Below are 18,833 nucleotides of genomic sequence, written 5' to 3'. Positions count from 1 at the left end.
CATTGCCTTTTAGTGTATATCTTTTGACCATTAGTCACTCTTCTTCAGTTCAATCTACTTACTCCAACAAGTTATATTACTGAATACATAAAACGTATGAAGATTAGATGGTAAGATCGTTGAAGGGTAGAACATTGCAAACAAGCTACAATACTCTTTATGGTCATATCAGCAGCCTCCCAAAACACAGACACCCACACCGACATAACAGTGGAGGTCCTCCTTAAATTCCCAGCCGTTAATAGGACGTGAAGCCAGCTAAGAAGTCGACTCTCCAATAAAACCTTGTGTGGCACCAAAGGCTGTTTTATTAACGTCCTATTAACATCCATTGCCATTTTAGCATGGCCCCAAGTGTACGATTGTGTGCAATACGATACGGTATGTGACAATCTGATTAAAATACAGATCCATATTATCACTCTATTGAACGGAGTGGTTATAAGGATCTGTATTTCAATCAGATTGTGTATGTGAATGTCTGTACGTTTTAGGAAGCTGTGGTATATTCATGTCCCTTGCAATAACGAAATCGCACCTTATAAGTTACAGAGAGGATTTTTATATTATTAATTACTTTATGAATACACGTGAATTGTACGTTGTTGTAATTGTTATCCATGGTGACGAATGCTTAGTAAAAGAACGATTCACAAATTCCTCATATTGCAAACAAAGCATATTATTTTTTCAATGAGATTTTATTGTTGATCATTTTCTAATTTTTATCTTAGTCGTTTTTGATGTACATGTGATAATTTCAATATTTAATATTTAAAAACATAACCGTCATCAGACTTACATTGCTCAGGCGAGGGATTCAAAGTTGGTGTTTTAATAGCGCGTTTAATAAATCAAGACCAAAGTCGAGCAATGGTGGAATAAACGCCTTTGACAGAATTGGATAAAAATTATATTGAAAAGTAAATAGAGGTGACTTCAAATTCCTTTTAATGAAATCAATTTATTGATTAATATTGAGTAAAGAATACCAATGTATCTAACTTGAAACATAAGAATGATAATGAATTATTCGTCGACAATACTCCGTCATTTAGTAAGGGATATACATATAATTAGAAAACAACTGTGCTGTTCTCGAATCGCTTCATTTGATTTTGTCAATCATATGGTATATTTCAGATTTTTTTTAAAAGTAATTCGACTAAAAATATAGTATACATGTATAATCATTATTCTACTTAAATTGATAAATACATTTGTTTCATCTATAGCAATAATATGTTCATAGTAAAATGTTGTATTCTTTCCAATGATTATCACACAAAAAACATTATTGATATGAAAACGTAAGCAGAGCTTTTCTATATATGACATTGTGATGTTTTTTTCTTCAGAAAGTCGGACCGACCAGCTGCGATTACTGAAAGGCAGAAAGAGAGTATGGTATTTTATGAATACTGGCACTAAACAAAATATTTAGGAACTGATCTACATAATACACATTTATTACAAATTCAGAGTTGTTATAATGAGGTAAAAGATGAAAATACATAATTGTCGAAGAAGTTCTCAGAATGAAGGTTGGTTTTGAAAAGATTCAAAGAAAAACCCTAGTACAAATGTATAAGGGAAGGTGGGAGCGTCCTGAATACATGATTTCCTAAAAAAATTCTAAGAATAGGGGAATTCTGAACCTCTTACTCTCTGTGGCGTGTAACACCAGCAAAGTAAATTATATGCAAAACTTTATTGACGTTCAACACAATGGCAGGAAATATTCTGCAACATGAAACCCCTTTTTTTAAAAGTGTATATTACAAATGTATTGTTTCGTTAAGCATTGTGCGATAAAGGCAGTTGAAAATCTCATCAATCAAAAGGTATATTGATGTGAAATATGCACCGATGAATAACAATCACAATGTGAAAATTATTGCAGTTGGTTTTATATACCATAAAGGATAATCAATGCTGATATATATATAATGACTCTTCATTACCAGGCCAAAGAATTTATATCGTGCATAATCACTTCGGAAATTGTGACATCGGTGTAACACAATTAAAGGGATGAAGCTACATACGTACACACATCATTGCTACTCACCTCACAAATTACGCCCGCCACCTCGTAATAATAGCATGTATGTCTTCCCCAACCGCGGTGAAAGCAATGGCGGAAATCAGTCACTCCCGATCCACAGTAAACCATGTCCCATCCTATCCCATTTAGTCGCCCTGTGTTGAACTGCATGTATGTAGCATTTCCCTTCCTGAAAGAGCGCGTCTGATAATTGGAAATGGCTCGAAATGACATAGGCTATGTTCACGCAAGAAGTCTTACAGCCTCCCATCTATATGTATGCAGAATTTTGCGTGTGTGAAGCGAGTTCTTGGCGCATGTTTTTGGAGGCTATGGTATATTCGTGTTGTGTCTGATTACAAGAGTGAAAGCTCTCGCTCATCTTATCGTAATCTATATAAGTATGAAGTCATAAGGAGTTCATGTCGACACAAAATATATCATATTATCTAGGCAAAGGTGTTGATCATAATTCACACAATTTTCTTAAACTACTTATTATTGTATGAATCAATTTAAATTATATTTGACCTTACCTTGAACAAAAAAGTTATACAAAATATCAGATTGTCATAATTCTCGAAAATACGAGCTACAGACTAAAACCGAATTAAGCAATGATAAAAATCTGGGATGTATCACACAGAAGTTAAAAATCTTAGCACAAGTGTACCTAAATCCTAATGTCCGACAGACGGCGGTGGCATCATCGTCTCCCCACCAATCATCACACACGTCATACCAACGTCCCCCGTGATGGATAGTAACACGTCCCGTCCTGTTGTTTTCACCACCAACAAGGCGAATCTGGAAGTCTGTAAGTGAACTAGGTATAAATATTTGTATATACATATAAATATTATAAAAACAACCCAAGACATGTGTCTATTTTTCAATGTTCGTTTTCAAATGTTCAAAAGTTTGTGTTAATTTCAATTCGTGATTTAAGTTCAGCTTGAGATAATTTCAATTTCCCTTTGACAAATTAAGAGTCAGTTTAAATGAAATTGCAGTCCAAATGTTTTACAAATTTCCACAAACTAAAGATAATCTAAAAAAAATCCCTCTTCGTGCAAGCGATTCACACGCGATATCAACTACATTTGGTGAGGCTGAGCGTTTTTGCCCATTTTGAATGAATAAAAAGGGGGCTTGTATTTTCTTTTCTTACGGACTGTCTTCTTTTTTAACGTCTCTCCTGTCAGTGCTTCACTTATATGGTCTTGAGTTGAGCGTCCGTCCATGTGAGGAAGGCCCTAGATCATGTTCCTCACTAATGTGTGAGACTTCCAGGTTTAGTACATGTACATGTAATCCCCAACCAAATAGATTTTGATGATTAGAGATCTTACTTGATTAACGACAAAAACAAACATAAAACTATGTTAGTGACGTTATACTTTGATACCTGCGATATTTTCCGTATAACAACGAACCGATGCGTCCATAAAGGTTGTTTGGCACTGGTGGGCGTCCTCGCCCCAGACAAGACCTGGGCACTCCCCAAGGCGAGGCTCTTTACCCCCACAACTCAACTCGCTCAGCCATATTGGTCCCGAAGGTCGAGCTCCGAAACTATACCGAGCTGGCCACATCATCGCCTCCCCGCCGTGCCTGTATCAAGAAAAGGTTGATTCAAGATTCAATTATGAAGAATTTAAATCTATGGGCTATACAGAAGTTATAGAGTTTTGCAGACAATCTTTATTACGCGCTTTGCTTATTTTCACATCATTAATATAATTTGAGGGTATATGGTTTTTAATTGTTCAGGTTAGACCAAGGTTACAATTGACGGTGATCAACAGACGTGGTCACGTCAATATTGTTCACATTTTGCATGTCAATTTTAATTTATATCACTATAGACTTCACATCTAATAGTAACTGTTGTATGTCAGTTTACATGTCTAGCAATATATCAAAATTTTAGATAATTTCTTGCAAATGTTTAAGATGTCAAATGAAAAAAACCCAGCTGAATTGGCCAATATGTCGCTCTTTCAGTTGTGGGTTCCTATTCTCATCCTAGATTTAAAGTGGTTAACTTTGAATTTCGAGAAGAAAAACAAATACACGTAAGTATCGAAAAGCTTAGCTTGATGTTAATAAGGATGTTCCGTACAGACTCTCCAGGCCCCGATTTCTCGAAACAAACTTAAGTCAATAACTAACTTAAGTCAACATATTTTACATAAGTTACATAAAGGAGAAAAACTTAAGTTCTGACTTAAGTCTGCACTTTTGTTTCGAGAAATCGGGGCCTGATGCGCTACACTTTAAAACGTCATAATAACGTCATAATATTATTTGCCTAGCATGAAAACATTTTTTTTCTACTTCCTTGCATTTATCCCAAAATAATGATTTATATGTACTATAACATGACATATTTAATGGGAAACCCAGAACGTATGAACTGAGAGTTATTTCATCATTTAGAGGAGAGAATGTGTAAAGGCTATGCCTTTTGTTCGATTCTATTGACTTTGGCACAATATTTCAAGAAAATATCTTAAAATGACACACTTCAGTTCCAGTGTTGAAATTTAAAAGGATGATTAATATCTCGCATTTCTTTCTATCGGTTACATAAAACTGATTCAAAGCGTCTTCCAGTTAGTAATTCAAAGCAATGACAAGTATTATACGAATTGTGGTCTATCCAGTAACAATCCCTTAGTTACCTATAGCCAAGTTGGCGGCAGATGACCGCTGCGTCCCTCGGGTCCCAGTCCTTGTTGCAGACTGTTCCCCACTGTCCATCATGCCACACCTGTACACGCCCTTCATGTGGCCCCGTCCCTCCTATCAGCCGCACAGGCACATCTAGTAACAGTAAAGTAATTCAAAAATAGCATTTGGTTTCGTAAAGATTTTAAAACGGACAAATTGCCTCCGTGTTCAAACTCTCGTATATTGTTACTTGAAAGATTCATGTCATGTCATGACCACAACACCAAGGTAAATGTAGACAAAAGTAAACGTTTTGCTCATTGCCGTCAGAGCTCAAATTGACACCCTCCTTTCTTCACGATTGTGTTACAGATCAACTGTGAGCTGGCAGTAGCGGGATGTTCCAGACACCGACACTTACTTCATTTTTGTGTGGCCTGAATGGTCTGGATGGAAAAGTTTTGGTTTGGTTTATTAAGAGCCAGTGGGATTTAAGGTCGTACCAGGTTTATGTGGTGGAGGAAAGCGGAGGTATCATCAGACAAGAGATCTCAGAGGGATCTTAGCGTCCATCAAAGATTGATTTGTGTCTGACAATTGCTTTGCAAAATTAAACTGTCTAAATCCAACATGGGGGCCAGTCAGCCATCTTGTTGACCGATCGGTTCCAAAATGCAATATGCACATCTAGGGACCAATGGAAGCCTACATATAAAATTTGCGACAGATCCCTTCAATAAAATGCAATATGCGTAACAATGGCCTTAGGGGAAACTATATACGAGAACGATCCCTTCAGTACTTTCTGAGAAATAGCGGCTACAAACTTTAACTATCAAAATCTCAGATGGCTGCCTGGCGGCCATTTTGTTGACCGATCGGTCCCAAAATGCAATATGCCCAACAAAGACCCTAGGGGTATCTGCATGTGAAAATTGAGAAAGATCCGTTCAGCACTTTTTGAGAAAAAGCGAAAACAAGAATTGTTAATGGACGCACGGAGAACGAACTCAAGTAGTTCGCTAAACCTGTCTATATTATTACTAATAGGCTTCTTTGTCTAATATATAGAAGGCAAAAACAAACAATTTCTAACAATAACCTCTCTAACAGTCACCATTGGATTCTAGACCCTATTACTACCATAGATAGGTATTGACTGATATTTAGTATTTTCCCTGACACTTTGGATTCCATCCGGCGTTAAATCCATATATTTGAAATCCCTGGCTAGTACATGTAGGTCATTAAATACAATGAAACGAATGCAAACAGAAAATTCGTTTAAACACACCGAACCTTGAATACTAGTTTTATCTTATTGTAAGCAGCTGATGAGTTTCCCGTACTTTTTATTCGACAAACATGCTTTACATTATTTTATAGATTTTAAGTTCTTTCTTTCTTCATTTTAAAGTACAATTGTACATACGACATTGATTGATGATACACTATAAAGCTTTCTACGGGTCCGAAGAAGTTTTGTAAATAACATTACAAATGGTATTATGTATTTGGCATATGCAATCAATTTTCTTCTCATTGATGTCTAAAAGTTAAATGTGATTTTACGTGTCAATAGCAATGATTAAATAGCTCTAGATCTACCGTGTCCATCTCTCTTTTATAATAGTCATCGGAAAACATTCGTTTGAATGTCGATGGTTTATAAATAATTACAATGATTATAGCGTTGCATTTTTATTCTGGTATCTAGAATTTCATAACGAATCAGAAATGTTTAAAAACAAATTTATGAAGAGTGAAATCCATGGTCAACGATGCGCAATGCATACCATTAAATAATAAACATGTACAACATTATTTAGTATATAATTAGTGCGAAAATTGATAACACATACTGTACTTCCTAAAATTGATTCTAAAATTGCATCCATTACAGTATTTTACATATAACATATCAAACATCATGCAATATATCAGCATATATGCTTTTGTAACTTGTATTCCATCTGATATGACGCCTTCTCACTAGTATATTACAAACAAAAAAAGTTCTAAGTATAAATGTTTATGAAGGTTTAGATCGACGTACACGTCATGTGTGTATTTATCTATGCAATGCCATGTAAAGAATTTTAAATGCACTTATAACCTGAAATACAGTAGATGTTTTCAAATTCTGTAATACTCATTATCTGAATTGTATGAATTTATTTACACTTCATTGTTCCGTTGGTGTAATTAATTTTTATCATAAGAAGAAAACTGTGAAGTTATACATATAGTTGTCTTCCTCCCAACTTTTGCTTGGTTTGTTTTCCTTTTGATTTCGTACAGAATTTCAAAATGGACCACCTTTTTACTTTAAGTTCTTATGAAGGCAGTGACTTTCTCAAATGAAAACATGGATTTTGAAAATTATGGCCGTGATAATGGTCGAAGTGATGTATGTGGGAGGTAATTTAGTCGTGGTAAAATCAGGGTTGGTCATTTGATTTGACAAATATTTTATTTTGCTCATTAAATTGATATAATGACTTACAATATGTTTTTTGTTATTACTTTAATTAATAAATTTTGATAAAAAATCAAAGATTGCATTCAATAATGAGTTTTATAAACTAATTTCCACTTAGAAAATGCACGGATTTTAGCTCCAATTTGTGACATCATAAGGGGTCATAAATAAAACGGTGAAATTTCATCACTTAAAGAAAAACAATGTAAAATTCATATGTAAAATTATTCAAAGTAGTATTCATACCTTTTTCATTATTCAATCAAATATTTTTCATGTGTAATACAAAAAAAATTAAAATCAAATTTTATGAAAGTATATCGTTCGTATATATATGTAACTAATATCTCTTTCATAACAACATAGTCCCGATAATGACAGATATGATACATAACAATATACTTACGAAAGTGTTGGCATTGAATAACACGTTACATGAAAGGTAAACATTTCCGAAACACGGTTGTGTATAATTTGTAACATGTTAAATGTAGTCGGAATAAATGTATTTTTCAATCCGGTGCCGTATGTCACGTGACCGAGTTGCTGACTCTATATATATTATTACCAAGACATGCTTTTAGATTATATTTTAAGTCTGCAAATGCTCGTGGTTTCCTTTGTGCCAATATAACGACGTTTCTGATTGGTTTAACGCGTTAACGTTTAACGTTTTTGACATGAACGGCCTTTCATACAATTCACCTTCTACGGGTCCGAGGTAGTTTTGTAAATAACATTACCAATGTTATTATGTATTTGGCATATAAAAACAATTTTCTAACACCAGAAGTATAGTTTCTAATGTACAATAAAAGTCGTACTTCTAGTACGACATTATCAATGGACAAAAGTGGGGTAGAAGTATCACTTTTGAAAAATTGTACTTCTAGTGATGTTCTAAAGCATGGAAAGTCTTTATTTAAGTAGTATGACTTGTGTATAATGTCTTCTGAATAACATTTAGAAAATAAAGAATATCATGCATACATTTGTATAGCTCCAAACCGATTATATGACATTAGAGACGGTTTGACAATGGCATATATCGAGGATAAACATTGAGTGTTTGTTGATATTGAATTTATTTCACACGAGTGTGTTATTTTTTTAAGTTTCTAAAAGATACGAACTTTAGCTTTCGGATGTGAAACAAATTTCATATCCAATAACCCCGTGTTGTGTGACCTGTTTCTACCACAATTAAATTGAAATCATCTAGAAGAAGGTCAAAATAAGATAAGAAATTTAAAATAAAAAGATTCCATGGAAACGTTTTATTGTACAGTTCGAGTTAGCTATATTACACGGCTTTAGGAACACCTCGCCGTTGTTGTCTTGTTTTATAGAAAACGCGCGTAACAGTGATTATGATGTCACAAATGTTCACACACAATTTCGCGCTATTTTTAAATGTATATCTCGAATCAAGCACGTCATACCTGTCTTAGTATCATTTCTCTCCGCTAGGCTGCGCTCATAATTATTTTGTATTTTCGAAGCGAAACCTAGCGGAGAGTAGAAAAACTACGGCAGGCAATCCAGTCTATTTACCCACTAAGTACATCACATGATAATTACTAGAAATACGATTGGATAACAGCCATGGTCTATTTTGCGACAGTTCCCTGTCCTTCGTGACTACGGGATACTATACCTGACTACGGGAGACTATACCTGACTACGAGAACTATACCAATGTATAGTCCCCCGGGAATGAACACATGAACAAATATATGACGCCATAATTTCATGTGACGTACTAAATCTATGATGACCCTTTCCCTCGGGAACGGTTCTCCTATAGTGTTGTCTGGCGAGGTATAGTCCCCTCGTCTTCGATTCGGGGACTATACCTCGCCAGACAACACTATATAGGAGAACAGTTCCCTTATTTATACAATGGCCTGAGAGTGGAACAACACGACATATTATGGTAGAAGTAAAATTATAGATGTATACGGCCACCATATGTGTAGAATCAGACAACCCAGAAGATTAATCGTTCTCTGTTTTATCTGTAATAGTCATAATTTGCAAGTCTGAATAGAATGTTTTCTTTGTGGTAATGAATTATCTAAATTATTCGGATATCATACCTTCTGCGGGAGTGCTTCTACATGCCACGCCCACGTCTGCGTCGTGGTTACAGACTGTAGGAGGGGTTTGACTCCATCCCATATGGCTGCATTGAACGAGCTCTGTGGCATTCCAAGGGCAGTCAAGGTCGACCATGATTGGGCCACGTCCGAATCCGTATGTAAGTTGCGGCTGGACAAGTCCGCCATAGCTAAAGATAAAATTGATAGAAGCCATCCATTTTTATATGAATTTCACATTGCGATTTATGGGTCGATTGTGTTCTAATTATTGTTGCTGTGCTTTCCAGTCATCGCTCATATTTTAGCGTTCTGCTGAACAGCATGGGTGCATTTTTGTAGATCCGGCCTTCGGCTGCCACTTGCCGAAGGGTAAATTGCGCTCCATTGTGCTGTATACTTTAATATTTGTCTACTTTGTCCCGCATTACTGTTCGTATCCTATTATGTAATTGTGTTCGTTTTGTTTGTCTTGATAAAGGGGCAGATCGCCTCGAAAATTTGACAATTTTGTTTTGTCCACACGGTTGGAATTACTTCCTTGTCCCATATTTACCATTTGAAGTAATTCGTATCCAACAGACTTACGTTTAATTGGATCCCGTGTCATCTGGAAAATCCTGATATTACTTCTTTGACCCGTACCATTGAACTGAAAGACTCGTGTCCCCTGTGAGGTAGACTCTGGTTTCTGTCCCCTGACCGAGACACACCAATTGCAATTTGTATAAAGGCTCAGCATTGAGCGAGAGGGACGACTGGTTTGCCCGTTGTCAGTATAATGTGACCGGGTGAGGTCACAGGGACCTGGCACGATTTTTTCACTAACAGTATACATATATATATATTATAGTATCAAGGGGATGAACTCGGCGGTCGAGAAAAACGGACCTATTTTTTAAAACCGTGATTATTTTAATAAATGGGTTCTATACAGTATTGACGGCTATCTAACCTTAAAGAGAAATAATTTATCTTTCCACTGAGTGCTTGATGAACAAAATTGCCAAGTATTGACGAAGTTATGGCTTGATGAATCGGGAAATTTACGAAAAATATGCTAGGAAGACATTTCCCTGTCCGGTCGAAATGTCGTCTCGGCTCTAATATAATGGGCACCTCAAAAACCAAGCCAAAACCAGAAAATCTACGCTTGTGGTGGTAAACAGTACCCATAACTGTGTTCATCCACAATCTCCTTTGGAGGAGACACAACACGAAGATACCGCAGTCTATCTTTGCATAATGTAGTCAAGATATGTAAAGTCGAGAAGCGTTCCGAGAGAAAAATAAACATTAGTCCAGCAGATTAGCATAAGAATTGTGCACTTTGTGGTAAAAGCACCAAATTTGACACAGTTATTCTATAGGGTATTCTGAATAATTTGAGCGATGGGGGCAATCTGCATATGTCACGTGACCAACATGGCGGCCATTTTGAAAAATGGCTGCCACCTCATTTTTTTCATCAACATATGATATTCATGCCAACTTCTTCGAAAATTTATTATCAAAATCAATGTTTTTGTTGTTGTTAAATACTTCCAAATGTTTGTTAGAGTTGATTTACACCAAAAATTAGGAAAAGTAAAGAACACAAGTCTATAGCAAGAATTTATTTAAAAAACCGTTCTGAAATGAAAACCATGATTAGAAAAATTGTAATTACATACAAAGTTATAAACATGTTATACATATACAATATTTGTTAATCATTTGGAATATGATTCAATGTTTCAATAACATTTTAAAAAGTGTACGCTCCTGTACATATTGTGTTAAAGCGTTTATGTTAGCCTGACGAAGACCGTCATATGTGAGACGAACATTTTGGTGAGTCAAGGTGACCACCTTTATGAAAATAAAATTATTATAGTTGAAAGGACCATACACTGAGTAACTCCCAAATTGATTTTAGATATTGTAAAGCTATCACAAATTGAGTCACATCAACTTTTTGATCGTGGTACTTGAAGCGAAACTGTTGAGTCGAAAGAATGGTCACCTGTCCAAATGAGTTTTGAAAGCGTAAAAGCAATAGTTTTTCAAATCGATGTGTCAGTCATCAATGTACGGTCTATTGTACATGCTAAACATCAAATAATACTAGTCAACCATAATTTTATATTCTACAATCACACTTCCAACGAACTTGTCCAGAAAATTCACACTGGTGGTGTACACATTGCCCCACAGAAGCACATGGCAGTGTATTCTATTGTATTTGACGCAATATCCTTTGTGTCCAGGACAAGCAAGTCTCCACTATCATCTGTACAGGGGTTTCCAAATTCGTCCAACGTTTCCACCATATATCTAACGTTTGTTAGGAAAGATTTCTGCACTACTTTTTGTCCTCGTGATATGAAACGGTTGTATTTGATTGTGGTCGAACTAAAGTCTCGAACCCCTTTGCTAATCTTGCCATCTTGCGACCTGCGACCATCCATCGTCTTAGGACGATCGGGCTTTTGGTCAAGCCAATTGCTCCTCCATCAGCTTTCGATCTACTTTGTTGTTTTGTTCATGTGCGTTGTCTATTGCCAAAATTGTGGTTCGTCTTACGGATCAAAAAATTCCCTGCCAAAAACTCATGGCATACTTCGTTCAGTGTATACATATCCCTGACGTACACAGATAACCACCTTGAATAGTTTACATGGTCCAGCGCGGACATCCATGGGAGAACTTTTGACAGCGTTTCACAGTAGAGACTGAAGTTCCTTTCCCTGAAGGATCGTACAAACAAAAGTGCGTTCAGTTCACATGTGAAGTTATGCAACCAGTATTGGAACTGGGGACTCTTCTCTGCCATCTTCTTGCACCAGGTGTCATAATCGGATGGCTCTTCTTCCGAACTCGCGTTAACAAATTCTTAGGCAGTCTGAAGGAGAATATATAACGAGCACGGAGTCACCTTGTGTGCGCGTCTGGTTCTGGGAACATTTGATACTTTCAGAAATGTCTCAACAGTTCTCAGAGAAGCAACATTGGCTTGCACAAGAGCACTCGTCCATCCAGACCCGTCCAGCCAAAATTTCAAGATAGCCATTTCGATATATTTACATATGCCTTTATATAGTCAACGGGAGGGGAGTTGCGTTCAAATTAGCGTAAACGCAATGACGTATGAATACAAACCCAAAGTAGGATCGGACTATTTCTAGTTCACGCTTCGGTAAGATTTTGCGTCATATGATAATCTAAATAAACTATAATTACTTAATTTACATTTTACCTTTTCACAGATGACAGATTTGCTTTGAATTAATAATAAACTAAAAAAAACGATTTCGGTCTTCTATTTGTCTCAAGACTGATCCTTAGGCGGCACAGACAATAACATGCTCGTCATTAGCCTACTCGGTTGGCCTACTGTATGAAATGTAAACAAAGTTTCATCGTTATCGGATTCAAAATAATAATAAAGAGTTGTTATTAGATCCAATTAAAATGTATTTGATATTAAAACAGAATATGTGTTCAAGCATTGTAACGGTAATAAAAAACAAAAAGAATCGCTGGTCGGGTCTACAACCGGGGGCTTTCCTCAGGAATGTTCAAGGAATTCCATAGTTAAGTCAGTCACACACCATGCAAACACTTGTCTATCATCCGTACAATAAAATTAAAGTCATGACTATGAAAAATTTAGTCTATATTGCGTACGTAGACCGATACATACATTAGAAACATTCAGCAGCTCAACAGTCATACCATTTGATCAACAGACTATTTCACAATTACTTCCCTCGGTTGAAAATCAAATATGGCGGCTCGCTCCACTTCGGACCGCATCACTACCCTGGCAACGATACCGGTAGTCGCTCCACCTCGGTTATCTCAATTTTTATTCGAAATGGACATTATTGGTACATTATCAAATTGGAAAAAAATATAATTTAAAAATAATTAAAGGTGTCATAGTTATATTTCAAATCAAACTGTAGCTATAACATTCAACAATCGGAACTATATCTTCGGTCATCCTGACTACCGTAGTTACCCAACTTAGCAACCATCACCGTTTTAAATTTGACGTAAAAGTAGACTTTTTTTATGTAAATATAAAGATTGAACAGTGTTTTGATTGCGTTAAAGGTGGTATGAACGCAATAGGATACAGACATATTCTACATGTAGCGCTAACACGCTACATTGAATATGTCTGTATCCCATTGCGTTCATACCACCTTTAACGCAATCAAAACACTGTTCAATCTCTATGTGAAGTCCCCCGAACATTACCATGCGTTTGTCCTGTCCGTAGATGTTGGGCCAGTTCAACTGAATTGTTTTGCGATGGCGTGCAGAGGCTGAACAAATGCGATGACAGGAATCTGCCAAGGATTCAGTTTCCGGACGCACTTCTGTACTAAAGTAATCGAATGAAGAATCATTGCTACGGATTTGTCCTCATCATCGAACAGCGATAGAAGAGCGGCTAATGCTGGGACGATTTCTCAGACGGGACCTGTCTGTGCGTGAAACGCGAACAAGGATACTGCTGTTTCCTCGTCGATGTCATGGTCACCGTGAGTCATCTTAGATACAGTCTCTGCCACCTATGATATATAGTATATTTTAACAGAATTAAAATATCTATCTGCTAATCAGATAATTGGTTTTTATTTAGCAGCATAAAAAACAATAACATGTCATAATATATTTTGTTTTGTTCAGTACATGAGTTCCTTACGACGACTTTCCATGTAGTTTTCCTCTGTATCAGGGATGTCCAAATTGTCTGGACGGTATTGGGGGTTTCGTGCAGAAAATAGATGGAGGAATGCTTGTGTACGAGACTTGGAGACTTGTCAAGAGGCTCTTCGGTGAGGATGTGACGTAAAAAGGTTGTCTGTCCTGGCCTGATCTGTCGTTATCGGGGTGTTGGATGATATATATCCCGGTCCCTTGGAACGAATCTTTTGCTGTTGTCGAACTGGGGTTATTGTCTATATTATCGCTGCAGTGGTGAACAAGTTCTTCAGTGCGGGAGGGCATACCAAATTGTCCGACTGGTAACATTGGCAAAGTAAGTTGGTAAAATCTGTCGATATGGCAAATACTCTGTCATAAGAAACTGACATTCCAAGATGGAACAGGGTATCGATGAGGTTCCGCTTCCCAGTCTGACGATGAACCATTATACCGAGATAACCGGGTAAAGGCGTTTCCCTTCTCGCATGATGTCGCTGCGCGCCAGAACTTAGTTCCCCGCCCTTGAATGTATTATGCATCAGTATTTGTGAAACAGAAAGAGTCTGTTGCGAATATGCCTCTCTGTTGATATCAGGTCAATGCATCACCATAGGCCAGTAAAAATCTTGGCACTGACGATTTCTGACATCCATATGATGATATGAAAATGTGTGTTAAAATTGATTCCGTTGTCAAAATATCTTGACGTATATTTGATGATACGGCCCTCATCTTCATATAATTTAGGTCGTAGTTTTCTTCACAAACTTTGCGGACAGCAGCTCCTACATCATCCTGGAACACTAACAAAGTCCTTCCTTATGAGCCTCAATATCTGGAATATGAGCAAGAATTCTATTCATCAGTCTGGTGCTATGTAGTCGTTTTTCGTGGGTCAACCCCAGTTTTTTTTAGTTCTATCAATATACATTTTAGTTAATTCCGACATCTTGGAGACTGGGGCAACGTTTTCTTCACATCGGGAATCCTCTATGTAACTGATGAGTTCCGCAAGCTCTACTCCATGGGTCGCCCGTTTATTCAATTCTGTTTCTGTAGTAATACCTGTTCCCATTCGCGAAGTCCTATCGTATAAGGCTACCAAACATTTAGTATGATATTTGACTTCTTGAGCTACCAGGTCTCCTGCACTTAACTTTGCCAGAATAGCTAAATCTTGGAGCCTTATAACACACTTGCGAACACGTTGATCGATAGCAAAAGCTGATGATTGGTGTAGTTGTGCAACTACAGAATTTTGCAACTCAAAAGAAACATGTTGATGCGTCAATGGTGGTTTTACATGACAGGCTTCTTCTGGTAGCTTTTTTCTCAGATGGACCATCAGCTTCAATGTCTGTTTTCTGATGCCTTTTTTTTAAGCTCGTTTCACCTTATTTGTATTGTATTTTATGTAACATGATCTATGCCATTTTATACATAACGACTGATTATAAAAATTAAGGTAACACATATATATAGTATAAACATATGTAGAACAAAACACTTTTTTTTTCATTTGCTGCTTCTGGATTGTTCCGGTGGCGTCTTGTACATAGTTTAAATAACTAAAACAGAATTGAATCATTAAATTAAGTAAATGCAGTTATAAAAACATGGGTTAATGCACAAAACAAATAATCAAAGTGTCTTTTAGAGTCACCATAACAATAAAATCAACAGTTTTGGCGGCCATCTTGGAAAATGGCCGCCATCACCCCACACCGGAAGTTACAAGTTGCCCCCATCGCTAAAATGAAAGAGTATACCATGAAGAACATTTGTGCCAAATTTGGTGCTTTTACCACCTTGTGCACAATTCTTCTGAAAATCTGTAGTTATCTGCTGGACTACATGGCGGTGACGGTTGAATTAAGTGAGCTACACGATGTTTAAATGGAGTTTCTACAAAGTACGGGTCATGACACCTCCAAATGAGATTGTGGATGAACACAGATATGAGTACTGTTTACCACCACAAGCGTAGATTTTGTGGTTTTGGCTTGGTTTTTGAGATACCCATTAGAGCCGAGACGACATTTCGACCGGACAGGGAAATGTCTACCTAGCATATTTTTCGTAAATTTCCCGATTCATCAAGCCATAACTTCGTCAATACTTGGCCAATTTTGTTCATGTAGCACTCAATGGAAAGATAAATTATTTCTCTTTAAGGTAAGATATCCGTCAATACTGTATAGAACCCATTTATTAAAATAATCACGGTTTAAAAAAAAAATAGGTCCGTTTTTCTCGACCGCCGAGTTCATACCCTTGATACTATAATATATATATATGTATACTATTGGTTAAAAATTTTCGTGCCAGGTCCCTGTGGGTGAGGTGTGTTACTTGGTGTCTTGGCATGCTCAAGTGATATTACGCTATACAAAAAGACACAACACGAAGATACCGCAGTCTCCCGCATACATGGGAAGTCCTTAAATGACCCTGGCTGTTAATAGAACGTCAATTAATCAAACAAAGAAATACTAAATAAAATGAACAAAAGCTGTTCTTAATACAATACACAACACCAGCATATCGCAGTGCCCCAAACACTGATTAACGTTTTTATTCTTTTACAGTTCTTAACTAGTAAATTCTTGCAAATGTTTATTCATATTTGCAAATTTGACGCTTAAATAAATTCGCTTTTGAAAACTTATGTTATAGTTGTATTGTTTTCTGCAGCCAATTATGATATATTATATTTTGATTATGTATTACGGAGATGCCTAAACATTCATTGCACCTGTCTGTATATTCTTATGTTTTAGAAAGTTGATATAAAAGGAACAAGTATGGATCTTTGTTGAGGTCATTGTGTCATATTTTACCGCGGCGGCATTGTAATAGACTTTAGTTTATTAACAAAAACAAAGATCGTTAATCTTGATAGTACGTATGAAAATTGATGAAAATAGCATCAATGTATATGTAAGTCATTTAAGGGAAGAACGGTGGTATTAAAACACCACCATGAGGAATTCAATGTTTGTGCAATATAAGCGCAATACCGTAGCGTAGGTTTAGAATCGGTTAACTTTGACGTAACATTAGTACATGTAGTACATAATAAATGCAAAATATCGACCTGCACGTGACCCTGTTTTAACCAATGAGAATTGTAGGAAACAATGTCATATTTAATACTTACCTGTATCCTAACATATTACAGACGAGTTTGGCCTCAGTAACTCCAAACAGAACGTCACAGACAGTACCCCACACACCATCGTGGAAGACCTCCACTCGCCCCTCTCCATCGTTAGGGGAGCCTACCAAACGGACAGGTATGGTCACATCACGTCTGTCTCCAGCTGTAACAAAAAAAAAAAAAATACTATTTGGAAATTCTCAGACAATCGTCCTCCACAGGGAGAAGATAATCCAAATGCCTCTTTATTTACAAATGTTCGACCTAAGCTTGGTCATCCTTAGGCTGATGGAAATACAAAACTTCTATGTATATAATGTAAATTACTTCAACCTCTTGATATGATGCCGTATAAACAATTGTTGATGTTGGTTTTTTTTCTGTAGGTTAAAATTTTCTGTCCGTCTATAGGCAATAATATGCTAACAACCGTAAACTCCAAAACCATCATTGTCGATTCAATGTCTGGTGCTATTATTTGAAATATTTAAAACACATCAACGTTACCATGGTCCGTGTTAGAAGCGATGTTCTGTAGTACAGATGCATTAACAAATCCCTTAAATAAAAGAAGTGAAAACACTACAAATACAGAGGATTCCATCGGTCAGTTGATCTGCGGGTCGCCTCCGCCTCCTGCTAATCGCGTGTACAGACACTGGGGTAATGTTGCGAGCTAGTTTTTGACAGAGAACAGCTGGTGCTGTCCATGCTGGGTCGTTTACCCCTCACTAATTAACCAGCCGACCAGATTGTACAAATCACCGTGCACTCTGGTTACGTCCTTGTCAACTTAACAAGACATACAATAAAGATGTATAGCCTCACAAATGATGTTTCGTAAGTCATCTGATCCGAAGGTTAGGGGATCCAAAGCTATCATGCTTCGTCCGGTTTTTTTATCATCTTAAACTTCTTTTCGAATTATATTAAAGGTTTAGTAGCATGCATTCATTTGTCTGGATTGATGGTCAAAAATTCAAGATGACCGCCATTGTGAAGGAACACAGGTTGAGCATAGAATTCGTCATTGTTTTTAGGAGTCCATAGCAGTTATATCATTTAAAGTTGTGAAAATGAGTGCAAAAACCGATGCATTATGTAACTTTGATAGCGATTGAAGTTAAATTCCCTAACTAAGGATGGCCTCGCCTGTGTTCATGCAATATGTTGCGTGTGTGAATATCGATCCTTGTGATAGCGGTACTCGCCTTTTTATAGTGTCTTAGTGCTGTTTCACTGTTGCCAGGATTTTAATCAATAAATCAACCAAGTTGGTTGATTTCTTGGATCCAATCATGCAACAATCGACATGCACGCATCATATAATAAAAAAAACCTGAAGCTTTAACTGGGTCGATCATAACTAACTACAGTCTGAGGATGTAATTGTTCAGGTAAATGGACTAAATTATTAATTACAATTGTATATTTTTACAGCATGTTTACAATGTTGCAAAAGGTGTTAGTCGATTCGTGGCATTGTATTGCATTTAGGAGTGAAATACCTTATTAAGTCAATATTTATTTAAATTTTGTTATACCCCATTGTGAAGTCACACCAATCCAACAGCACATGTTAACAGTCGAGACGGAACAGTTCATTTATTGGCATTTTTGTTAATAGAGTTTATATAGAAACTATTTCATAGGGGTATAACAATTTAT

General features: G+C 36.6%; 1 protein-coding gene across 1 annotated transcript; it reads right to left on the bottom strand.

The window, feature by feature from the left end:
- Positions 1 to 934: 934 nt before the first annotated feature.
- On the bottom strand, positions 935 to 17,848 carry LOC138325680 (neurotrypsin-like). Its single transcript, XM_069271499.1, has 8 exons — positions 17,673 to 17,848; positions 17,166 to 17,328; positions 9,305 to 9,495; positions 4,735 to 4,876; positions 3,456 to 3,661; positions 2,721 to 2,862; positions 2,072 to 2,237; positions 935 to 1,384 (listed from the first exon to the last, which is right to left on the bottom strand). Exons 1-8 carry the CDS (start codon positions 17,767 to 17,769, stop codon positions 1,382 to 1,384), a joined length of 1,110 nt encoding a protein of 369 aa, XP_069127600.1. The 5' UTR covers positions 17,770 to 17,848; the 3' UTR covers positions 935 to 1,381.
- Positions 17,849 to 18,833: the final 985 nt, after the last annotated feature.

This window comes from Argopecten irradians, chromosome 6, assembly GCF_041381155.1.
Source record: "Argopecten irradians isolate NY chromosome 6, Ai_NY, whole genome shotgun sequence".
Taxonomy (NCBI): Eukaryota; Metazoa; Mollusca; class Bivalvia; order Pectinida; family Pectinidae; genus Argopecten; species Argopecten irradians.
Note: the sequence above shows the minus strand (reverse complement) of the source record. Positions and strands in the feature narration are given on the sequence as shown.